Source organism: Monodelphis domestica, chromosome 2, assembly GCF_027887165.1.
Source record: "Monodelphis domestica isolate mMonDom1 chromosome 2, mMonDom1.pri, whole genome shotgun sequence".
Lineage (NCBI taxonomy): Eukaryota > Metazoa > Chordata > Mammalia > Didelphimorphia > Didelphidae > Monodelphis > Monodelphis domestica.
This window is the reverse complement of record NC_077228.1, coordinates 209,936,676-209,960,757: the sequence shown is the minus strand read 5'-3', so window position 1 is coordinate 209,960,757 and position 24,082 is coordinate 209,936,676. Positions and strand designations below refer to the sequence as shown.

General features: G+C 49.6%; 3 protein-coding genes across 22 annotated transcripts in view; 2 read left to right on the top strand and 1 right to left on the bottom strand.

Moving 5' to 3' along the window:
- STRADA (STE20 related adaptor alpha) overlaps positions 1-7,928 on the top strand; it is a 39,424-nt gene extending 31,496 nt beyond the window's left edge. For 3 of the 16 annotated variants that reach the window (XM_056817072.1, XM_007482565.3, XM_016430620.2), the window contains exon 11: positions 3,231-3,403. In XM_056817072.1, coding sequence (XP_056673050.1) covers positions 3,231-3,356 — 126 coding nt within the window. In that variant the 3' untranslated portion in view covers positions 3,357-3,403. Of the gene's footprint in view, positions 1-3,230; positions 3,416-6,705 lie in introns of those variants that run through there. The other 13 variants (XM_056817064.1, XM_016430616.2, XM_016430618.2 and 10 more) reach the window with 8 other exon arrangements.
- An 81-nt stretch (positions 7,929-8,009) lies between these two features.
- On the top strand, positions 8,010-12,068 carry LIMD2 (LIM domain containing 2). 5 transcript variants are annotated; one of them, XM_056817061.1, is made up of 5 exons: positions 8,010-8,127; positions 10,523-10,615; positions 10,840-10,884; positions 11,007-11,146; positions 11,262-12,068. In XM_056817061.1, exons 1-5 carry the CDS (start codon positions 8,107-8,109, stop codon positions 11,419-11,421), a joined length of 459 nt encoding a protein of 152 aa, XP_056673039.1. In that variant the 5' UTR covers positions 8,010-8,106; the 3' UTR covers positions 11,422-12,068. The 5 variants fall into 5 exon arrangements, with proteins under 5 accessions (XP_056673039.1, XP_007482618.1, XP_007482616.1 ...); XM_007482556.3 differs by lacking the exon at positions 8,010-8,127 and adding an exon at positions 8,203-8,378; XM_007482554.3 differs by lacking the exon at positions 8,010-8,127 and adding an exon at positions 8,459-8,866.
- A 2,365-nt stretch (positions 12,069-14,433) lies between these two features.
- MAP3K3 (mitogen-activated protein kinase kinase kinase 3) overlaps positions 14,434-24,082 on the bottom strand; it is a 126,750-nt gene continuing 117,101 nt past the window's right edge. Inside the window, exons 13-17 of the mRNA XM_007482552.3 lie at positions 23,745-23,893; positions 21,690-21,821; positions 18,639-18,768; positions 18,305-18,482; positions 14,434-17,396 (exon numbers count right to left, since the gene is read on the bottom strand). Of these exons, the coding sequence (XP_007482614.1) occupies positions 17,168-17,396; positions 18,305-18,482; positions 18,639-18,768; positions 21,690-21,821; positions 23,745-23,893 (818 nt within the window). The 3' untranslated portion in view covers positions 14,434-17,167. The remainder of the gene's footprint in view (positions 17,397-18,304; positions 18,483-18,638; positions 18,769-21,689; positions 21,822-23,744; positions 23,894-24,082) is intronic.

Sequence of the window (24,082 nt, the reverse complement as noted above, 5' to 3'; positions counted from 1 at the left end):
CTGGCTAGGAGGCCAAGTCACTTAACAGCAACTTTTCTCAATTTCCTCATCTGTAAAATGAAATCAATAGTGTCATCTATCTTAATGGAGTTGTTATGAGGATCAAATGAGTAGATAGCTAGTATAGGTAGTGTGCTTTGCAAACTGTAAAGCACTAATATTAGCTTTATTAATAGAAATAGAGAAATAAGATGATGAATTTAGTTTTGGATAAGATAAGTTTGAAGTCTTGCTATCTAGAAATTTTTATTAGGCAGTTATGAGACTGTAGCTCTGAAGAGATATTGGAGGTATAGAAATAGATTTGGGAGTCATCTGAACATAGGCTGCATTTAGAATCCAAAGGAGTGGGAGTAGAGACAGGAGAAGGGGAAAAGTCTATAGACAACCTTGCCTTAAATATGGAAACCCATATTTAAAGAATAAAAGCAGAAATCAGAGGCAAGAGGAGAATAATGTGATAGGAGTCCAAAGAGGAAAGTTTCAAGAAAGATGGGGTGGAGTGGTCAAGTGCCAAAAGCTTCAGAAAAGTCCTGGAGGAGGAAGAGGAGAACTGAGAAAAGACCATAGGATTTATCAGTGAGGTCAAAGAAGAGAATTGTTTCACTTGGAGAGATTATTGGGAAGGAAGCTAGATAGTTGGAGATTGGAAAGAAAATATTTATGCCCTATTAAAATGTAAGCTCCTTAAAGATAAGGACTGTCCTACTTTTTATATTTGTATTCATAGACCCTGGTGCTTAATCAGTTCTTTATGATGGACTGAGTTGAATAATGAGGAAATAGAGGCAGAAAATTTAGCTTTGAAGGGGAGGGAAAATTCTCAAGTTGATGACAAGACTATGTAAAAATTTCTCTGTGTGTTTCAAGATGGAGGGAAAACCTCAGCATATTTCTATGAAAACAATGTTTCTTAATCTTTTTTATGTCATGGCTCTCTTTAATAGTCTGATGAAGCCTATGGACTCCTCAGAATACTATTTTTATATAATTGGGGGGGCTAAATTTTAGTTATAGCTTAGTGAAAATTAAGATGTATTTTTCTCTAATCTGAGCTCATAGACCCTCAGAAATGTATCCAGGGACCCCAAAATGAAGAACCCCTTTTCTAGAAAAGGTACATAATGAGAGGCAGTTAGGTGGCCAAGTTGATAGAGAGCCAGGCCTGGAAGCAAGAGGTTCTGGGTTCAAATCTAGATCAAGACATTTCTAGTTGTGTGACCCTTACTGCTCTTCTGCCTTGGAACCAAAACTCAAATCTAAGACAGAATGTAAAGAGTTTTTTTGAAAGTACATAATGAAGATAAAATTTTCAGATGCATAAGATAAGAGATAGTTTAGGATGCAAGGTCATAGAAAAGACAGGGAAGAATTGGGATCAACCATTCAGGAGGACACTTCATCCAGGATGAGGATGATCAACCCTTTCCCAGAAGGAAAGATGCTAGATATCAGTGAGGGCCCAAATGAAGAAAGGGAATGTGTTGTGATTTCCTTTAAAAGCATTTGGTAATTTAGCATCAGGGAAGATAAATAAGAGTTACCCTATTATTGGAAGATCCAGGTAAAGGAGGGGTTCAAGGGTGGAAGAAAAGGTAATATTGGCATAATCAATCGTAAGGTCCAGTGGATATAAGAAAAAGTGAGGCCAAAATGCAGGCGGGGGAACGGGCAAAGATAATGACGAGCCAAGGTCACGGTGAAGTAAAAGAATGGGAATGAGAGAGAAGAAAAGTGGTCTAGGAGGGGAATTTCGATTTTCAGGATTTTGACATTCAGCAATGATCATGATAACCATCATTTACACGTGTGGAAGGTGTATATCTACATGGTCTCATTTGATCCTCCCCCCATCTTATAAAGGAGATGAGGAAACAGGCTGAGACAATAAAGTCACCTGGCCAGGGTCATAGAGCAGATATCTAAGGGGGACTCAAATTCAGATCTACTTCACATGTGCCCTCCTTTTTAAAATCCTTACCTATCTGTAGAATACTAAGTGTCCGTTGTAAGACACACTTACTAAGGGCTAGGTAACTGGAGTTAAGTGACTTGCCTAGGGTTCCACAGCTAGAAGTATCTGAGGTCAGATTTGAATCCAGGGCCTCCCAATTCCAGGCCTGACTCTCCACTGTGCTACCTAGCTCTCCCTCCATTGGCTGCTTTTTTTTTTTTAACCCCCTACCTTCCTCCAAGGCAGAAGAGTGGCAAGGACTAGGCAATTGGGGCTAAGTGACTTGCCCAGAGTCACACTGTCTGAGATCAGATTTGAACCTGTCTCCAGACCTAACCCTCAATCCACTGAGCCACCCAACTGACCCTAACTAACTGCATTTTTAAAAAATCCTTCTGTCTCAGAATCAATATTGTGTATTGATTCCAAGGTAGAAAAAGCTGTAAGGTCTAAGCAATGGGGGGTAAGTGACTTGCCCAGGGTCATACAGCTAGGAAGTATCTGAGGTCAAATTTGAACCCAGAACCTCCAATCTCCAGGCTTGGTGCTCCATCCACTGAGCCAGTTGCTTTTTAAAAGAAGGTCACAGGAGTTGAAGTGCAAGAAATTGCAGAGATAGGATATTCTCACAGAATTTCAAAAGCAAAGGGGCTAAGGAAGTCATCTAATCCACCTCATATCTGAACAGGAATCTCTTCTACAAATATCCCCAACAAGTGATCCTTCAGCTTCCATTTGAAGACTTTCAGTGATAAGGAATAGACTTCTTCCCAAGACCCTATATTTTCACTCTTAAGCTAACAGCTGAAATTTGTCTCTGGAACTTCACTCATTGTTCTACCTTCTGAGTTCAAGAAAAATCTAATCTAATCTTTCTTCCCTAAGAGCCTTTTAAATACTTGGACTGTTGTTATGCTATCATCCTGTGCACCTTGGACAGTTAGGTGGCAAAATAAATAGGGCCTGGAATTGGAAAGACCAGAGTATCTGGCCTCAGACACTTATTATGTGACCCTGGACAAGTCACTTCATCCCTATTTGCCTCAGTTCCTCATCCAGAAAATGAATTGCAGAAGGAAAAGGCAAACCACTCCAGTATCTCTGCCAAGAAAACCTTGAAAAGGGTCACAAAGAATATTGGACATGGCTAAAAATGACAACCCACAAACACCACCCTACTCCTAAATTTCCTTTTCTGTGGGCTAAATATTCTCAGCTTTTTTATATCACTTTAAGGTCTACAGAATGTATTTTGCTCTGATTTTCCATCCCCTAGTTTGTCAGCTCTCTCTCTATCCTGCCTGTTGTCAGTGTCCATATAAAATCTGATGACCAGAACAGCACACACCACTCCAGATACAGCAGGACTCATCGCCATGGTTTTCCTGTTTATTCGGCTTAAGATTGTCTTCCAAGTTACACTTGTGATTCATTGATTTTTCAATCCATTAAAACCTTCAAGTCTTTTTTACAAATGTTTTTGCTGAGGCTTGCTTCCTGTTTGCAGTCTCCAGGCAGCTGACATTTGGAAGTTCATTACATTTACAGCTCTTCATTGAGCCCTCATTTTTAGAACATTCTAGCCAGCGGTGCCTTTGAATTCCATTTCTGTTGTTAAAAGTGTTAGCCATCCCATACAGATTTGTGTTAACTGCCAGAGAGTTCAGAGTAACTATGGAGAGGGTCATGAAGGCAGATTCTGCTAACGTCAAAGAGAAAGTACTCCCCGATGACAACGAGGAGGTAAATGACAGAGATGGTATCAGCCACAGCTGAAGAGGTTGTTGAAGACCCAGAACCAAGTGGCCGGGAGGACTAAGGTAGAGATTACTGGAACTCTCTACGGGAAAGAAGTATGAGGCTGGATTTGAACCCATTTCCTCCTAGTTCCAGCCCTGCTGCTCTCTCCATTGTGCTACCTGGCTGCTCCAGTTGTATCACTTCTTTTTTTTTTAACCCTTACCTTTTGCCTTAGAATCAATACTTTATATGAGTTCCAAGGCAGAAGGATGGTAAGGGCATTCAGCAACAGGGGTCCAGTGACTTGCCCAGGGTCACACAGCTAGGAAGTGTCTGAGGTCCAATTAGCACTCAGGACCTCCCGTCCCTAGGCCTGGCTCTCCATCCACTGAGCCACCTGGCTGCATCCTCCAGTTGTATCACTTTTAAAGGTGCAGATGTAGAAAGTTAATTCCACAGATGCACTGGACTTGGAGTTATCAAATAATGAGTTCCATCCTTGCTTCTTCTACTGTGACCTTAAGCAAAAAGGCCAGTCTAGAATGTAGGAAGGAGAGTGAATGCTTTCCAGTACTCTTCCTCCATGGTCTCAGACAGAGGTAGGCTCAAGTGTAAGTGTAAGGGGGACTTACTGGCTCCGGTCACAATATGTCCCATCCGATAGGCTTTTCCTAACTTCTGAACAAATCCTGCTATGGAGACATGTTCAGGCCTGATTAGTAGAAAGGGCCCTCCCAGTTTCCTTTAAGGAGCGTATCAAATGCCCTAAGCGGGTCAAGGGTGTAATCTGATGGAATTGAGTTTCTAGACATTGGTATCATATAACAAGGCTGAAAAAGTAGGTTGGAGGGAGGGAGGTTGGGAAGGGCTTTCAGAAGCCAAAGAGAAGAGTTTACATTTGATCCTAAAGGCCCAAGGGAGCCATTGGAGTTTGTTGATCAGGGGATTTTGATATTCAGAAGATTGTTTGTGACTGATGGATTGGAGAGGGCAAATGAAGCGGGAAGGAAACTATTAAACTATTGTAATTATCCAGGGAAGAGATGAAGAAGGGTGACTGGGTGAGGAGGAGAGAAAAGGCAAGTGAAAGATATGGGGATAGAAATGGCCAGAGTGGGCAAAGGGAGCAATGAGGAGGCAAGGAGAACACCAAGGTGAGCCTGGAAGCCTGGAAGAATGGTGATGGAAGTAAGGAAGTAAGACAGGTTTTGGAGAAAAGATGAGAGTGATGGTTATAAGGCTACGAAATCCTTAAGATGTTTGGGGGCAGCTGGGTGGCTCAGTGGATTGAGAGCCAGGGTCCTGGGTTCAAATATGACCTCAGACACTTCTCAGCTGTGTGACCCTGGGCAAGTCACTTTAACCCCATTGCCTGGCCCTTACAGTTCTTCTGCCTTGGAACCCATACACAATATGGATTCTAAGACAGAAAGTAAGGGTTGGTTTTATGTTTTGGGGTTTGGGTTTTTTTTTAAAGATGTCTGTGGAACATTCCTTTGGAAACATTCAACAAGCAGTTGGAGATGGCAACCAGGAGTTCAAGAGAGAAACTTTGGCTGGATATATAGCCAAGTGGCACCACAGCCATCACCTGACCCAGAGTTAGCAGGCTCATCTTTCTGAGTTCAAATGTGACCTCAGACTCTTAATAGCTGTGTGCAGCTGGGCAGGTCACTTAATCTTTTTTGCCTCAGTTCCACAGCTATGACTGAAAAAGTTATTGGCATATAGATATTCATTAAACCTTGAGGGGCTGGAGAAGCCATCAAGTGAGAGAGGGTAGGGAGAGAAACAAGACCACAGAGAAAGAACAGGTTATACTTGATGAACCTAAAAAAGAAATAAGTTACACAAAAATCAAAAGAACAGGGTCACAAAAACCCAGCGAGGAAGAGACAGGAAGAAAGTGTGATAAAGTGTCAAATGCAAAGAAGTCAAGAAGGGGCCAGGTTTTGCAAGTCATCAGTAACTTCCTTTAAGGAGCGGAAATGACCGTTTAGAAGCAGAGTGGAAAAGAGAATGAATGAGAGGAAAGAAGTGGGGGCTTAGGGTTTTTTCCCCTTCCTAGAAATTTTATGTCTAAAGGGATGAGAGCTCTAGGACATTAGCTTGGTAAGATGATGGAGTCTTTTAAGGATGTGGGGAGCCAGGCATGTTTGTAAGAGTGACCCTTGAGGAAAAATCCTCTCCATCTCCAGAGAAGAACCTGATGGAGTCTGAATTCATTTTTCATTGTGTTTCCTTCTTGATTTTTTTCTTGGATGTGTGCTATATGTTTTCTTTCACAACATGATGAATATGGAAATTTGTATTGCATGACAGCACAGTTATAAATTTAGATTATTCATTGCCTCTGGGAGGTAGGGGGGATGGAGGGAGAGAAACTGAATTGAAGAACAGCAGAAAACAAATGTTAAAAATTGTTTCATGGGGTGGGGGGGCATATCTGGGTGGCTCAGTGGATAGAGAGCCAAGCTTATAGATGGGAGGTCCTGGGTTCAAATGTGATCTCAGATATTTCCCAGCTGTGAGAGATCCTGGGTGGATCACTTAAGCCCCCCCCTCCCCCTTTGCCTAGCCCTTACCACTCTTCTGCCTTGGAACCAATACAAAAACAAAAATTGTTTCTATGTATAATTGGGGAAAAATACAACAAAAATAGATTAAGACTAAAGAGAGAATAGGAAGTGATTGAGGGGAGTGTGCTGGAGGGAAGCTCCCTGCAGAGAATGGAGTGAGTTAGCCTTGGTAAGAAGTGTCACTTCCTTACCAGAGACTGGAGGAAGGGAGGAGAGAATTGAGGCCAGGGCTCTGACATGTACCGGAGAGGAGTGGGAGCGCAGTGCCGTGGCTTCCATGGAGAGAGTCCAAGTAGCCATTGTGGTGAGTGGGCTAGACAGGGAATAAGAAAGAAGGAATGAGGTCACTTTGCTGCACGGAGGGCCCTGTTTGGTTTGAATAACATCCATTTCCACTTTACCCAATTGATTCTGTCCCCTGATTTCCTCCAGCTCTGTTGCACAGTGGTGGTGTGGGAGGATGGAGAAGAGCTTTGGAGAAGCAGTTGGTTGCTAGAAATGGAATAAAGGCAGTTGGTCTCCAGCAGGGATGTAAACATTCTTCCGAAACAGAGACCTTGCAGGATTATAAAATGAACAGCATTGCAGGTGAAGGTAGGGGTATCTCATCTCCCCTTGCCACACTCGAAAGAATCCAGCTAACCTGTCTTCAGACACTTCCCAGCTGGGTGACCCTGGGCAAGTCACTTAGCCCCCATTGCCCAGCCCTTACTGCTCTTCTACCTTAGAACCAATATACAGTGTTGATTCTAAGATGGAAGGTGAGGGTTTAAAAAATAAGAATTATAAAATAAAGAACTCATCTGAATGTCAAAGACTTTCTCACAGGCTACGCTGATAGTGAGGAACTGTAAGGCCAAGATGGAATCTAGTAGAGCTGATGGCACGAATCCTGTTTTCTGGTGAATATCTCCCCCACCTTCAATATTTAACTTAAGAAATGCTTAAGTTCCATAGTCTCTTTTTCTCCAGTCCCTCCCCCACCCACTGAGAAGGCAAGACATATATCAATTATACTTGGAACATTTCCATGTTAACCATGTTGCAAAAAAAAAACAAACAAGAAAAATAAAGTAAAAAAATTATACTTTATTTTTATCCAGTCTTTCTGTGGAGTTGGGGATCAATTTTCTTCCAGGCCTTTGGAATGATCTGGGATTGCTGTTACTGTGCACGGCGCCCGGTTTTCCTGAAACCCTCCTCTAGCCCAGGAGCACTTCATCCCCACCCGCACTGTGACTTGTCCGCCATTCCCCAGTGGATGGGCATCTTGTCAGTGACCAGTTCTTTGCTATCCCAAGAAGAGCTGCCATATTTTTGTACATAGAGGGCCTTTTATTTCATTCTTTTAAATCTCTGGGCTACAAATCTAATAGGGGCATTAGGGGGCAAAAGAGCCTGCACAGTTTTGTAGCCCTTTGGGGCATCGTTCCAAATTATTTTCCAGTTCACTCAGGGTGCATTGGCATCCCTTCTTTTTCTGACCAATGTCAGCGTAGCCTCCATCACCCTGGCTTCTAGGGTCTCAATCGGTGATCTAGCTTAGCTCCAAAGAAAAAATAGAGGAGGCAGCCCAGAGATGAACCCCAAACCCTGGGTTCAAATCTTGCTTCAGATAACTTCCCAGCTGTGTGACCCTGGGCAAGTCACTTACCGCCCCCGCCCCCCCCCCCCCCCCCCCCCCCCCCGCCTTGCCTAGCCCTTACTGCCCTTCTGCCTTGGAACCAATACGCAGTATCGACTCTTCAGAGGGAAGGTGAGGGTTTAAAGAAAAAAACTTGAGAAGGCGGCTTCTTGTGTGCAGACGTGGGGGGTACGGGTTTGGAAGAGAGCATGCAGTGGAGTGCCGCTTTGGTTAGTATGTTGCGTAGTTTTCCGGAATGTTTTTATCTTGTGTCATAATAGGGGATGGCCGGATGTAAAAAGTTATCAATATTTCAAAACGAACCAACGCGTCCGGCCGGCTGACCTTACTGAGTCAGCCTGCAGTCCTCTCCCCAGAACCGGGAGTGAGAGCAGAGACCCGAGGCTAGCGGAGGAAATTGACTGGTTGGGTCAGTTTCGGGGCGCCCAAGGCGGTGGCAGAGGTCGCCCCTAGAATCTTGGTAAGACAAATTCGTCCTGAACCTCTCCAGGAAGCAAAGATCCGCTCCTCGATTCTTCTAGGGCGGTGACAGACGAGCACTTGGGCTGCGCAACCCGGGAGGGCTGGGAGTCCGGGTATCAGCTCCGCGCCCGGCCCGCAGGCCCCGGGGTCCGAGAACGCAGCTGGTGCCCACGGGGACCGCTGGGGGGTCCAGGAAAAAAAGACCGAGAAAGGACCCCGGAAGTCTGAAGGGGGACCGGGAGAGGGACAAGTATCCGAGGGGGCTGTTTCCGAGACAAACCCTGCCAAGGAGCCCTCCAATGTGAACACGCTCCTCGGGAGTTCGTTGGGGGTAGGACCCCCACTTCCCTTGCACCTCAGGTTTCCCGCCCACCGCCCCCGCGCGGTCCTGAGTTGAACTGTGGGTGGAGGAGGAGATTCCGAACTGGTGCCGAAGCGCCCAGATGCTGGCGAAGATGGGGAGAAGAGCTGAGGCCAGAACTGAAGGCGAGCGCGGGGTCTGAGGGGACCGCGCGGAGCCGTTAGAGGCGGGGGCGAGTTGCCGAACTAGGGTAGAACGAGGGTGGGGGGTAGCTCAGGCGTGGTCCGAGGGGGAGCAGCCAGAAAGGTAGGTGAGGGTCTCAGGGCCGGCCGGGCCGGGCCGGGCCAGGCCGAGTCTTTGGCGCCAAGCTCCCGGGTTTGGGGGCAGACAAAGGCGGGGGTCTGAGAGAGGGAAAGCGGGCGAGGAGACAAAGCGGGGCGGGGAGCCGGGCTGGGGGACCCAGAGGCGGCTCCGGGGCTGCGCGGAACCAATAGGCGGGCGGGGGGCGGGGGCCCAACTGGGGGTAGCGCCACGATAAGGCAGCGGCTGCCGAGGCAGAGGCTGCTCGGGCTCTAGTGGCGTCGGCGGCTGTAGCCACCTCCCGCCCCCAACAAGCGGATCGGTTCCTCCTGGCCCCGGTGGAGGCCCAGTCTAGGCCTGGGTGAGACCCTTGGGTCGGGACGATCGGGGTGGGATGGGGCTGTGATGTGAGGCTGGGACCCCGAGGGAGCGGCCGGAAGGGGGGGAGGGGAAATCTGAGGCCAGGACGCCCCCCCCCCCCCAAGTGCCACGGGAGTAAGAGGATCTCCCCCCGAGTGCGGGGGATGGCGGTGGGTCTCAGTTTGCGATCCCTTATTGGGGTCGCCGCGTTGTGGGGCTCATCTTAGGAGACGGGGTAGGGGCAGCGGGATGGTAAGAGAGAAGGCTGAGACCGGGACCCCTTGAGTTCCCAGGCGGTTAGAGTGAGAGACTCCGCCCGGGCACCACCGGGTGTGGGGCTCGCTGGGATGGGGTTCAATGTTGGCTTGGGTTGGGGGGCAGGCGCCGGGATCCTCTTCAGGGCAGGGGGCCCTCCTCGGGGCCGGGAGAAGGGCGCCTTGGGGGTCATCTGATTCCCGCTAGACTGGGGCGTGGAGGGTGGGGGTGGGTAGGTCTGTCAGCCTCGGGTCCGAGGGAGAGAACGCTCGGACTGGGGAGCCCCTGGGGGCCAGTTGGCCGGACGCTTTCCGGGGCTGGAGGCGTGAGAGGGTGCCCCTGGGGTGGGGTGCGTGGGGAGGGAGCAGGGGCTTTGGAGACTGAGCTGTCCAGAAGCTGGGGCCCAGAGGAAGGAAGCCCGAGTCCCGAGCCTTTCCCCAGTCCTGGGAGACTGACAGCGCCGCGGGGTCAACCCCAGGACACTAGCTTCTCACTGGGGTTAAGCACACTTCTTCGCTCTCAAGGCCCACGCCTGCTCAAAACCGCTCCACAGCCCTCTCGCGGGGTCAGCTCTGGGGGTCAGCCCCTGCGCCCCGCACCGGCCTGCCTCGGCTTCCCCTCGCGCTGCATCCCACCCCTCCCTTCTCTGGCTCTTCTCTCCCAACCAGATTTCTTATTCTCCCCGCGACCCCCGAAAAATGTTCCACTGATGGGTGGGCTGGGTGAAAAGGGTGGTGAGGGTGGGAGGCGGAAGTGGTAGCACCTAAAGCAACAGGAAATGACTTCGGGAAAGTCCCAACCACAGCCCCCCACCTCCTGATTCTGGCTCTCGTGTAAACAACCCCCCCCTCCTCTTGAGGCCAAGCTGGGGCTGAAGGGAAGGGTGCTGGGTGCGCAGCAGCCTCCTGACTAACTTCCCCTTGCAGAGTGCTGAGGGCCGCACTCCCTCTCCCCCGGCCCCCATCCCCGCCTTCACCATGTTCCAGGATGCCGGAGCAGCCCAGGCCACCACCTCTCATGTAGGTAACAGCATCGGCGCCACCTCGGGTGGAGGGAAGGGGGCTGGGCATTGTGTGGAGGCTCCGGTGTCCGCCCCCGGACCGTGGCACCGAGCTCTGCCTCGGGAGCCGGACGGAGATGGGGAAGGCACAGAGGTTGCTGCCAAAGCCCCCAGTCTGGACACAGACGCGGGTCCGGAGGACCCACGGGCCGGCCCACGCTCTAATTTCCCTTGTGTCCCCAGGAAGCCAAGAGCAGCCCTAGCGGCAGCACAGTGCAGCGGTCCAAGGTAAGGCCCGAGGCCGTCGGGTTAGCGGGACCGACGGGATGGAGATGGGGACCGGGGGGGGGGGGGGGGGTTATGGGCGGGTCCTTGTCCTGGCGCTGATGCTGTGCCCACTTCCCCGCCAGTCCTTCAGTCTTCGGGCACAGGTGAAGGAGGCTTGTGCAGCTTGCCAAAAAACCGTGTACCCCATGGAGCGCCTGGTGGCCGACAAGCTGGTCTTCCACAACTCCTGCTTCTGCTGCAAGCACTGCCACGCTAAGCTGAGGTGAGGGCCGGCCCCGAGCGCCGCCGTCGCCCCCGCCCTGGCGCGGCCCGGCCGGACCACGGTTCCCTCTCCCTCCGTCGCGAGGTCTCCCTAGTGACCCGTGTCTCTCTTGCAGCTTGGGAAGCTACGCCGCGCTCCATGGAGAGTTTTACTGCAAACCCCACTTCCAGCAGCTGTTTAAGAGTAAAGGCAACTACGACGAGGGCTTTGGCCGAAAGCAGCACAAGGAGCTCTGGGCCCACAAGGAAGTGGCCAGCGGCACCAAGACGGCCTGAGGCCCTCGGACGCCCTCTCCCAGCCCCGATCCCGGCGCCCCGGGCGGGGTGGGAAGGGGGAGTTTGGGAAAGACTGATTGGGGGGAGGAGGGAGGACACCCGCCCGGACTAGCTGTCTTTAGCAGGGGGAAGGGGGCGCCTCACCCCAACTTGGCTGACTCCCCGCCCTTCCCTCAGTAGGCCTCGGAGGAGCGGGCCCCAGGGAAGGATTTCCCCCTATCTTGGTGCCTTCTCTCCAGCTGGGAGTCCGCCGGCGCCGCCACCTCCTCCAGGGCCCTGGGCTCCCCACTGCCGACGCGGCCCGCGCCCCCTCTCCCCTCCCATCTACCTCTGTCCACACCCTGGTTCTGAGTTACCGCCGAGACACCTGGGAGAGCGGAGAGGCGAGGGGGCCACCTGTTGGCTAGTAAAGCACAATGCTGATGCCTGGCGAGCGGCGGTGGGGGGAAGGCAGAGGCAGCCTCCAGAGGGCCCGACCCTCCTCCGCTGCAGACCCAGGGAGAGCCTGGAGCCGGGTGTCCTGGCCGGGTTGTGAACCCTAAAGACTGGTTGTGGGACCAAAGTGGCCAGTCCCCTTCGCCCCTTCCGCCCCCGCTTCTCTGGCCCATCTTGACTGTTGTGATACTATTTTAAACATGTGCCCAAGAGTGTCGTTGTGTGTGTGTGTGATTCCCCGGAGGGGTGGGGGGCCGGCCTGGGATTGGAGACTGAGGAAAGCAGGGAGGGTCTCTGGTAGATCCAGGGGGCAGACTTGTGGCACACCCCCAACCCCTTTTAAGGGATGCCCAGGAAGCCCTACCCAGCCTGGGCAAAATAGGTCCATTTCCCCTCCTCCAGGGAGGGAGGACTTCAGACCCAGAAGGACCCAAATCGGAGCGGCTTAGACTGTGGGGCAGTCTGGGGAAGCGAGAAGCTGGTAAAAATAGACACTTTCCCCCCCACCCCCACCTCCCCCGTCCTGGAAATCCATGGTAGGCTCCCTTGGCCGCAGGGCGTGCAGCCCCAGGTAAGGAACCCCCCTTTCAAGGGTTAGTGACGCCACTCCTGAAATTCCTTCTCCCGTCTTGGCCAGCTCCTTGGATTCCGCTTTCTTCCCCGGGGAGAGATGGGAAGGCACATTAAGCATCTGCTACCTGCCCTCAGAGGTCTCCCTCGGTGGGAATCCCATCTGGCTACAGTGTCTCCGACACTCATCCACCCTTAGCTTTTTTTCTTAAATTCTGCCCAAGTATCAATTCTAAGGCAGAAGAGTGGCAAGGACTGGGCAATGGGAGGCAAGTGACTTGCTCAAGATCACACAGCTAGGAAATATACAAGATCATATTTGAACCCAGGCCCTCCTGCCTCCAGGCCTATTGCTTTATGCACTGTGTCAATTGTTGAAGAGCAGTGATGGAAAGCTCCCCAAGGCCACCGGACTCACTTTTGGACAGCTTGAATTCAGAACTCAACTGGAGCCTGTGTGACCCTTGGGGACACAGACAAGGCCCCCAACCGCCCCTTGCCCTCTAATAGCTTTAGGGTTTTCCCTTTATGGAAGAGACATCTGGATTCCTTTTACCCATGGCTCTCCACTGCCCCTTCTGGGATGAGCAGAAAGACTTCCATATGGTGCCTCCTCAAAGGGATGATGGTGGGGTCAGTCACCCTCTCTGGCCTTTCAGGAGTGCCCAGAACAGAACCAGCTAGGCCTGATGGGAGCTGACCACGGCAGAGTGGAGGGGGTGGGGAGGAGACAGGCCTCGCCTCAGTGCTGACCCCTGCTACTTCCTTCTGCTGCATCTCCCTCTCCCTTTACATCAGAGTTGCAGGTGCAGAGAGAGGCCACAAGGCTCTTGTTTACTTTGGCCGTCCTCGGGGCTCCCCGCTTCAGCCCCCCACGGAAAAGCCAAGTGCTACTCCCTGTCCAGACCAGTGACCCTAGTCTGATCCTGAGGTCCCCTACTCCCCTTCCCTACAGATGGCAGGGGGTAAAGATGAAAGGCTGCCTCTCCCACAGTTCAGGGCTGGAGCCCCCCTCTAAAGAGGGGTCCAAGACAGGAAATGTGGAGGGACAGCTTGGGTTTCAGCAAAAGTAAATAAGGAAAGGGGGAGGGCTAGGGAGAGAAGGGCAGCTGGACTCCCAGGGAGAGGATGGGCAGGAAGTCTGGGGCTTTTCCTGTCTTGGACCCTGTTGCCTAAAGTGACTATGGAACAACTAAGCTTGAGAAACTCTTGGTCACAAGACGGAGCAGATTCGGGGCTGAGGGGAGCGAGGAGGGACAGAGGAGATTGTTGGTCATCATCGTCAGGGTCACTATACAACAGGTTTAGTAGCTCTGGAACAGGAGAGGCTCCAAAACATCCCTGAAAACAAAGGACCACCATTAACCATTTTGTGGGAGATGCTTCCAATGGGAGGGAGCCAGAGGAACTCGCTTTAGACAGACTCACTGCTTCTGTTCTGAATGATCTTCAGTGGTGCCCCAGAAAACCCCCCAAAAGTTCCTGGGAAATGGAGCAAGTGATCTTTGAGAGCCTGTGCCCACAGGCTACATGGTAGTAAAGCTGCCAGCAGGGAACCAGGATAGCTGACAGGCTGGAGCTGCCCCTTCTGTGCTCAGAAGGGAACCTGGGAAAGAAAGGGCTACTGAGGAGCAGGCTGGCTCGGTCTCTTGATGGCTGAGCCCCTTCCCCCCAAAAAAGGATGCCCTGGGAAGGAAGTCCTATTGCTGGGAGCAACAGGGAACTTTATGATACATAAAATAACAGAATTTCATTATCAATCACCAAATGGGATTAGAGCCAAAGGACCAGCGAAACCACCCCCCATTTCTGCAGCACCTTTGTGCTTTCCCACAGTTCTGGCAGGGGGAGGTACAGAAGAGAAGCACAGGACCCCATGACAAGAGCTAGCGGTGACAAACGCCTCCCTTCATACCAAAAATCCCCTCCCCCCATCTTGGTAAAGAAGTTCCTCTCAGCTGGCAATAGCTGCTCTCCTACCCAGAAAGCAGAGTAACAGGAGCCAGCTTGTATAAATGATCCTTTTATTGTAAGTAACGCGCTACACTGGCCTGGCTTTGCACTGCAAGCCCTCAGTCGGGATATAGTCAAAATAAACTATGGCTGCAAGTTCTTCTGCACAATCCACATTCAGACACTTGGCACCTCCTCAAATGTGTGCACAGGAGGGTGACCAAGAACCAGCCTCAGTCCTGGGCCTCTGCTGGCAGTCCCGAGCAGGAAGGCTAGATTGAATGATGAGAAAACAGTGGCACCCTGCAATGAAGCTGCCCCAGCTCTTTGGCAGAAGCCACAGTGGTTGGGGCTAAGGGGCAGAGGGCACCTGATACTCCCAGGGCTCAGGGAAGTCCTGTGCCCCCACAGTTTTTTGTCTGGATAATTTAATAAAAAATAATAAATTAAGCAATAGCTCAATCCTGAGGCTGTTGGGCTAGCATATCCACAGTTTTTGGCACAAAATATCAAGTGTTGTCTTGGATTTTTTTTGGGGGGGGGGGTTCAGGGTTTATTAAAACCAAAATTTTTTAAAGTTTTCTGTCAGGTAGCTATTGTGGGGTTGGTATAGAACCCCAGAGAGAGTCTGAACCTGGAATATGCAGAATCGTCTCACCAATGCCAGTGCCTGAGTTCTGTTTCCTCCCAAGGAGTGTTGGATAAAAGGATAGGCTGGGAAGGATTGGGAGGGAAGGGGGGAGGGTGTGGGAGGAGGGCTCACAGCAGGGAATTCACCTCGTGGGAGAGTCTTTATGGACTGAGGGGTGGGTGGGGGAGGGAAAAGCCAAGCTACCAGGAAGTAGCTTTGGTCAGAATGAGGGTCCCCAGGCCAAGCCTCCAGTGAGGACAGAGACCAGGGGTAGAGGTGGCAGCGGCGGTGATGGCGGAGATGTTGGTCAGAGGAGGAGGTATCGTAGATCTTACTAGTCCCAGAGGTCAGGACAGGAGTCCCAAGGGACAGCAAGGGAGGGAAACAGAGAGAGGCCCCGGCCCCACAGGCACCATTTGGCACAAACCACCAGCAAATTTCTCTGCAAAACCAGCTGCTTTCGTTTCTCTTCTCTCCCTTGAGGCAACAGTCACCTGTAACAGTCTAGAATCGCTATATATAAAAACCATCAAATATGATCTGAGATATAAATTAACAAGTACAAGGCCTCACATTACATGATGTGAAAAGGCTAAAAAGAGCGATAGAAACTACATTCATAAAAGTGCATCGTCAACATACACCGAAGGCTTTGGGTCGTTACGGTGCCTGTGGGGAGCCAGGCATGGCTGGGCACTGAGCTGCCTGCTGCTGACACCCCGTCTGTCCCCGGAGAGAGGCCCCCGTCACCTGGCACTTTTCCCCTTTCGATTCAATGACAAATTCTAAGGAATGTGGGTGTCAAGGGAAGGGCTTTAGCATTAGGCACATTTGGAAGGGAGGGGAGAAGGGACAAGACCCAGGCTGAGGTATTTACAGCTGCTTTAAGCTGCTCAGAGATGTTACCCCTCCCGTCCCCATCAAGGCCAGGGAAGAAGCAGGAGCCAAGGGTCACTTCATGGAAATGGCTGGGGTCTGTCAGGGTGCCAATGGTCCTGGGCACAGATGGCAGCGGCACTTGGGCCCTGCCATACACCAGGCGGAGGTGGCTCTTTCCCATCGGGGCCACTATCCATTTTCATCCTGGATCTAAATTCTTCCTAGATTTGCTGACCAGCTCCCCTTGGGGGCTTTTGGAAGGCAAGTTAGCTGACCCTATATGACCCTACTGAGCTACTCCCTGCCTTTGAGCAGAAAAGGGAATGCATGGAGTCTCTTGGAGGAGGCTGCCAGCACATATTTTTGGTTCCTGCCAATTTCCAACCTAAGCTCTGAATCTGCTCCACAGCAGCCCTGGGGGCAGGTGGGAGGAGACAGGAGTGGGCACCAGTCTGGAAACATGGTGTAACACTTGAGGAGCCACCCAGCATTGTAAAACAGAAATGATTGCATTGATAAAAATTGTGCCATCTTTCCTACACATCCCCTCTTTTCTCCTGCAGTAGCTCCTTCTCTTGAACCCCTGGGGAAGAGGTGCAGAGGTGTGCATCACAGGGCAAGGTAGGCATCCCCTTTCCCTGAATAAGGCAGCACAGCATTTGTCCATCTTTGGTAAAGGGGTGGGATTGGCAAACCTGGTACAGAGCCCTCCCAGGGCCAGGGGCAGCACCAGCCTCCACCACCCACTGGCTGGAGGAACAGTGGACTTCACCCAGGATCCCCACACTGATCTTGGTTGGAGCCCAAGTGGGCTCGGGGAATGTCCACTGGTGTCTCCAGACACTGGGAGAGGAAACAAGATAACACTCTGAATAAAAATAACACTATTCACATCCTTCCAAGCCAGTGTGTCCTCAGCACTGCCGGGAACTCTGGGGCCAAACACAGAGCAAGTGAACGTAGCTTGGAGGGAAGGAGGAGGGCAGGGGAAGAAACCCCAGGAGCTCCCAAGGCCAGGGCCATACAGATATTCCCGCCTCTCTGTGAGCACAAGACACCCGGATCCTTCCAGTCTGATAGGAGCCTGCGGACAGAGCCACCTCCTTCTGGCTCTGCAGCTGCCCAGGAGGAAGGGAGTAACAGACGGACAGAAGGAAGGACGGACTGCAGCTCTGGGGCATGTGGACCTGGCAGGGAGAAGCAGCGACCTCACCGAGTCCCTCTCATGACCCCTTCCCAAGGGAGCCATGGTCCCACATCAGCATGGATGTTAAGAGTTCAGTACACGAGCTGTGCAAAGTGGTGTGTGAGCAGCTCCTCAGCCGAAGGTCTCTGGCGGGCCTCCACAAAGATCCGCCGCAGGAAGTCCCGGCCATGCTCAGAAATGTGTGAGGGGAGCTGGGGGTTGGTGGGCTGGGTGGCAATTTTGAAAATGGCAGCCATTGCTTCATACTCGGCCCAGGGAGGCTTCTCTGTCAACATCTCTACTACGGTGCAGCCCAAGCTCCTGGGAAAAGAAAGCACCACATCAGCCCTCAGCTGCCTGTGGACATGCAGTAAGAAGAGGTGTCGCTGTGACTCTCAGGACATATATAGCAGCAGGCCCAGGGGCAGCTAAGTCTGAGGAAGCAGGGGTCTGGGAGAGGGGAGGCTGTTGGGCAGGAAAGGGTACTAAGTACAACCCCCTCCTGGGATAGACCGGCCCTCAGGAGTTCCCTAATCTAAGTGGATCTTGGAGGAAAAAGGAGAAAAAAATGTCACCGAAGTGTATTTCTAAGTACAACTATGAGAAAACGTCTAGTTGAAGGATAACTGTGCATTTTGCTAGTCTCTTCAGAGAATGGACATGAACTCCAAACAAAGCAAATGCAAACCACCTGGGAAAATCTCAAGAGAGTCTATTGCTCTTTAGACTGCTTCAGAGCAACCTCTATTTCTTTAAAAGATTCAGCTAAACATCAGGTGTGTTTTCCATGGCCTGGTTCCTCCCAGTAACAAAAGGTTTACTTTTTGAGGGGTAGAAACATATAACCCATTTGGCCTTAGTCCTGCTGTCTTGGCTTGGGTCCAGTCTCCTCCTCCTTTTTACCAGAGATGATGGGAGTATCTTCACCGTCACAATCAGACAGGAGCCAGGAAGATGCACAAGAAGCTGCCTGGCCCAAGAGCACCAAGAGCCTAGTGCAATGGGGAGATCTGGGGAGGGGGAGTGGGGTTATTAACCTCGTGACTTCTGGAGTGGGAGCTTCTGGGAAAGAAATGGCCTGAAGCCCTCATTCTCTTGTTCTAACCTCTGATAAACTGACCTCTGTGTTGGACTCATCAGAGATTAGAGAGGGAGAGTAGGAATCTCCCGTTCCTTCTGGGTGGGCCTTTGCAGGAAAGAACCCATTCCCACCCTGCTCTGCAGCTTACCACACATCTGCTTTCCTTCCATAGCCTTCTCCACTGATCACTTCTGGGCTCATCCAATATGGTGTGCCTGTGACAGATCGAATCCCTGTGCCTGACATACAGATGGTCTGCAGTCGTTTGCTGGCCCCAAAATCCCCAAGCTTCACGTTCCCAGCAGAATCGCGGAGGATGTTGGCTCCTGGGATATAAGAGGACAGTCACTGCAATCCTCGAGCTGGAAGCGCCCTTCCCTTTTAGCCAAAGCTACTGGCCTTCCCTTGAATGACGGCACAATTCCAGACCCAGAACATCAGTCACCCAAAGAGGGTGACTGGCTTCTACCCCACACTCTCACCTTTGATGTCTCGATGCACAATCATGTTGCTGTGCAGGTAGGAGACACCTTCTAGGATCTGTCGTGTGTATTTACGGGTCACACTCTCAGTCAGGGCACCGTAGGCCTTCAGCTGGTCTTTTACTGAGCCCTGCCAAGCCACCAAACAGAAAATTAGAGCAAGTAGAACCAGGGGCATCACTTCCTTCCTAGGTCTCCAGCTATGTAAGAGAGTCAGGGACAAAGGCAAACCTGCCACGGTCTAGGCAACAGGCAAAGGCACCTATTTTTGCAGAGTGAGACTCCTGGGACAGAAGGAGAGGGGAGGGAAATGTGAACTCGGCAGTTCTCCCTCTCCCCCCAACACACAAGGGCTATGGCCATTCAGCTTCTGGGAGTTTAAGGATGGCTAACTGACGTCAGCCCAAAATTTTATGCCTATTATTACTACAAACCAAACATTCTGGTTTCCAAAAACAGAATCCATAAGACTGTACTGACTTAGGTGACACCATTATAGTGTTGGTTCTGGAATTGCACCCAATTCAGTCATCTACCAGGGCACAAGGTCATCCCTCAAAACCAGAAGCAGTGATCTTCCTATTCTAAAGAGGCCCTTTTCTGCTCCTCCCACCCCCACTAACGTTAATCAACCAAGTTTGGGGATTGGCACTAGCTATGAGTAAATCAATCCCACCTCATCTCCAGCCTGGGTCTTGTACCATGTAGCCATCCCAACAGAACACTGGGAGTGGAGGCAGTGTAGTCAGGAGAAGCATTTTGCTATCTGCCCTTCTGCTACTCCTCAGGCATCCAACCCCATTTTCCACTTCTTAGTAATCCAATCAGTATTAACATTGCTACTGAGAAGGGCAGGGGCAAATACAGCTCCATGCTTCCACTAAGAACCCCCATGATTCAAGGGGGTAAACTGCCTAAGCTGAAGCTCTTACTTGGCCACCATAGTCCTACTCCCTCAAACCTAAATGTGTCTTGGGCTCCTAACCCATTTTATTCTACCCTTCCACTGGGCCATCTGGAACTCTTTCTTTACTGTTAACAGATGACCTTTCACATTGGGTCACTTGCACTCTCAATCCTTCCATCTCCTTGGGACACACAAACCTGGCTTACTCCAAAAGCAATGCCTTCTTGGGTACTGAGTGCCCCATCTCTCATGTCCCCCAAAACATCAAGCCCAGAAAAGGAGTTGATATACTCCCTGTACCTCCCTGACACTTTCAGACCTTGCCCATATCTACCTTTATACAGCAACTACTCTCCTTGGAGATTTACTCCATTTAGATTTCTTCCTATTTAGATCTTGTGGTTGTTTGTGATTTCTCTTCCCTTTCTTAAGGAATTCAGTGCCCAGATCACAATCTGTCTCCACATCTTCCTCTTCAGTTTACATGATGACTGCCTTCCCCTGGCCGGACAGTCTTACTTCTCCATTCACCATCATCTTCATTTCTGATGTTCCTTACCAAAAAAAAAAAAAACCTCACGTGATAGAACCATCCCTTACTGCTATCTATCACTGATGAACCACCCCTCCTCAACTTGGCAAAACTCTGAGAAAACTATCTCGACTAACTGTCTTTACTTTCTCTCCTCTCATTCTTCAATTCTTTGCAATATGGCATCTGCTTTATCATTTCATGAAAACCATTCTTTCTGAAGTTACCAGTGATCTTTAGATCTTTCTTCTTCCCCACCCCCAAATAAACCCTTGCCTTTTGTCTTAGAATCAATACAATGTTTTTAGTTCCAATGCAGAAGAACAGCAAAGGCTAGGCAATGGGAATTAAGAGACTTGTCCAGGTTCACACAGCTAGGAAGTTTCTGAGACCAAATTTGAACCCAGGACCTCTCATCTCTGAGCCTGTCTCTCAATCCACTGAGCTACCTTGCTGCTCCTCACTGATCTTTTAATTGCTATATTTAATGCATCCTCTCATTCCTCATCTTTTTTACAGTCTCTTTCTGAAACCTTTGATGTTGTGACCACTCTCTCCTCCCTGCTGGTTTTCCTCTGCCCCATCCAACCACTTCTTCTCAGGCTTTTTTTACTAAATTGTGTAATTTTCTCTGGTATCAAGTCTAAATTTATCTCTTTGTAACTTCCTGCTATTTCCAATTATGACTTCTGGGGCCAAACAGACCCAAATAGTCTAATCCAGCCGTTCTAATATTTGCAGACAGCCAATATGCCTCCCAAGTCTTTTCTTCTCTGGACTGAACATCCTCAGTCCCTTTAATGCCATCCCTTTTTGTTGTACCTCATATTTTTTGTCTCCACAGCCCACTCTCTCCTCACACCACTCCCAGCCTTGTTCAAGCCCTCCTATGTCTCTGGTCTTTTCTGCTAACAGTCTCCTGAATGGTTTTCCCATATCCAGTCCCTCCCTCCACAGAGCTGCCACTGATAATTCTCACATGCCAGGTGGCTCCCCATTGCCTTTAGGATAAAAGACAAATTCCTTTGTTTGGCATTTAAAATTCTTCCTGACCTGGCTCTCGCCTATTTTTTTTCCAGACTAATTCCCTGTTACTCCTCCTCCCTCACACACTGTATAACCCAGCCAGACAGGCCTACTCACTATTCCCCTTACATAAAATTCTATCTCCTGCACCTTTGCACAGGTTGTTCCCAATTCCTGAAATGTTCTTTTCCCTCACTTCTATCTCTACCTCTTGGAGTCTTTGTTCCCTTTAAGACTCAGATTAAGTGGCACTTACTATGAAATATGAGAGGCTTTTCCCCCAGTTGCTAATGCCCCCCAGAAATCATGGAATTTGGCTTGGATATATCTTTGCACCTACTCATCTGTGAACATGCTGTTTTCTAAGTAGAATGTAAGCACCTTGAGGGTAGGGAGTCTCACTTTGTCTTTATATTCACGGTGCCTGGCACAATGCCTGGCCCACTGGAGGCACTAAATGAGTAATCTGCTTCTTTACTCCCTACCACCCCTTTGGCCAACATCTTTTTTCTCCACCTCATATTATGTCACACTTTTTCTTCCCCTTTAAGCCATATTCCCAGGTGTGCTCCACATGCTAGCATACCCCTGGCATGTACTCCATGAAGATGGTCAGGGTCTTCTCAGAGCGATCACGGAGACAGCCGTAGTACTGCACGATGCGATCATGCTGCAGGTTCTTCAACAACTGGATTTCACACTCTAGAGCACTTACCTCCTGGGGGATGAGAGAAGGAAGCCCTGTTGTCCCCACAAATCCTGACTGTCTAGTCTTCTAGACATCACCATGTATGATAAGGCTATCTATTGCTCTGCCAATTGGATTCCATACCCACTCAGGGATTAAATTAAACACTTATAACCACATTTTGTGGAAAAGAGAAAATTTACCTCCTTAGCCCAGGACCTAGCAGGGCTCTCTATAAGAGTGGCATAGGAATTTAATTAATGCACCACCCACTGGTACACATTACATCTCTCCTCTTCTTAGATTTCAATTTCTCCAAAAATTTTATCTTTTTTTTTTTAAAAACAAGATCTTCCCACAAATCCCTGCTCCCCTTTTCTACTCTATTCTTGTTAATGAAACATATGAATTTCTTAAGGGACAGAAAAATGGATAAATTTGCTCTCATTAGATGTTTGGAGACAGTCTTTTGGGGACAGTCAATAAAGATGTGAGCCTCTGGGTTAGTTACATACTGCAGTAGGATTAGTATCTTTTGCCTGAGCACAAAAAGGTGCTAGCAGAGTATGTCCCTTCCTCACAGAGACCACCATATTTCCTAAAGCCCAATCCCACTTTCTCCTCCCACTGAAAGGAGACATTTTTTATAGGAACCAAGAAGCAATAGAAGCTAGAGGGGTCCACAGAAGCACTTTTTGTGCTTCAAAGTTTGTGAGGATGCCAGGAAACCATTCTTCCCTCCTTTGCATCCAGAGAAGCCATGACTTCCTTAAGCCTAGCTATGACACTGAGAAATTAAATCCATAGGACTTTCTAGGGTCTGAGACAGTCTGCAGGTTGACCTAATTATTTGAGATAACTTTCATGTCCCTCTTTTGCTTAAGAGCTTACATTGGCTTCCTAACATTGGGGCTGCCAAACCTGAACTAGTTGGTCTAGTCTTCTGAGCATTCCAGTTTTCACCCATCCCTTCCTCCAAACTCTTAGCATGCAGGTTAACTTCTTAGACTCTAAGTCCCCAACAAAGCTTCTTCCATCTGCTCATCGTATCCTTCATGTAACCTTTCTCATTCCTCTGCTAGGTGTTGACTCATCTTATTTCCTTCATCTGAAATACTTTCTCAATTGATCCATGGCCTTTAAAAGAGTTTTTCAGAGAGTTTAAAACTTAGCTTTTATAGGAAGCCTCAATGCTCAGAAGAGGGAAAAAAATGTTTTAAAATGTCTAAAAGGGAGAGCATTTCCAGACATACAGAACACGAAGAGGGCACTGCATAAGACATTATGAATCTCTATTTCATTCTGCTTAACTACATATTAAATTGAGCAGCTAGGTGGGGCAGTGGATAAAAAAGTCAGGAAGAGTCATCTTCTGGAGTTAAAATCTAGTCTTAGGCACTAACTAGTTGTGTGACCCTGAGCAAGCCACTTACCCCGGTTTGCCAAAATTTCCTCTTGTGTAAAATGGGCTAGAGAAGGAAATGGCAAACCATTCCAGTATCTTTGCCAAAAAGGACTCAAAAGGGTCACAAAGAGTCAGACATGACCGAATGACAACAATAAAGTTCCACATATTACTTTCAAAATTGTCCTGCTTCTCTGACCTTCCATCTGAACTTCCTTCTATTCTCTTCTGTGTTATAACTGAATTTCAAACTGTATTCCCCTTGGGAATTGGGTGTATGATCCCCAGAATCCAAGCAGACTAAGGGCTCTGTGGGAGCCTCTGTCTGGCACTATTTGCTACCTTCCCCTCTGGATTTCCTGTGTTCATCTTTATTACTGTCCTGGGAGCATTCTTGAAGTTTTTGCACCCTTGTTCTCATTCAAGAGCAATACTAACAGTCTGGAGAGATCTGGTTAGTTTAGCCTAAGAAAAGCTATGCAGATAGGTAAGGATGATTAGACTGGCAGGAATGGCTGATGAGAAAGGGATGGGGGAATCCTATTTACCTTGCTTGTTTCAGGACTGTCTGGGTCAAACTGGACCTGCTTAGAAGCAAGTTCCCGTCCAGTATCCACATCGTAGCACAGATATACTCGGCCAAAGGCACCTTGACCCAGAAGTTTCCCTCGTCGCCAGTTTATGGGAGCACTTGGAGCTATTGGAAAGGCAATAGAGAAGCTGTTATTAAATGGTCCAGGTTGAAAGTCTAAGTCTGGGGGCTTTTGTGGACTTCAGCTTCTCACTACAGTAAAACAGTAAAACATAAATCAAGTTAATCAATGGGAAACCCAGGTCTTTTTTTTCGCTTTAGTTTGTAGAGTTAAAGGGTCAACTCAAGTCAAAG

Excerpts from the sequence above, each read along its gene's own strand:
- LIMD2 (XM_056817061.1), top strand. The coding sequence starts at position 8,107 with ATGCAGTGGAGTGCCGCTTTG. Across the intron at positions 8,128-10,522 it reads TGCAGTGGAGTGCCGCTTTG|AGTGCTGAGGGCCGCACTCC; the intron begins GTTAGTATGTTG and ends TTCCCCTTGCAG. Across the intron at positions 10,616-10,839 it reads CCCAGGCCACCACCTCTCAT|GAAGCCAAGAGCAGCCCTAG; the intron begins GTAGGTAACAGC and ends TTGTGTCCCCAG.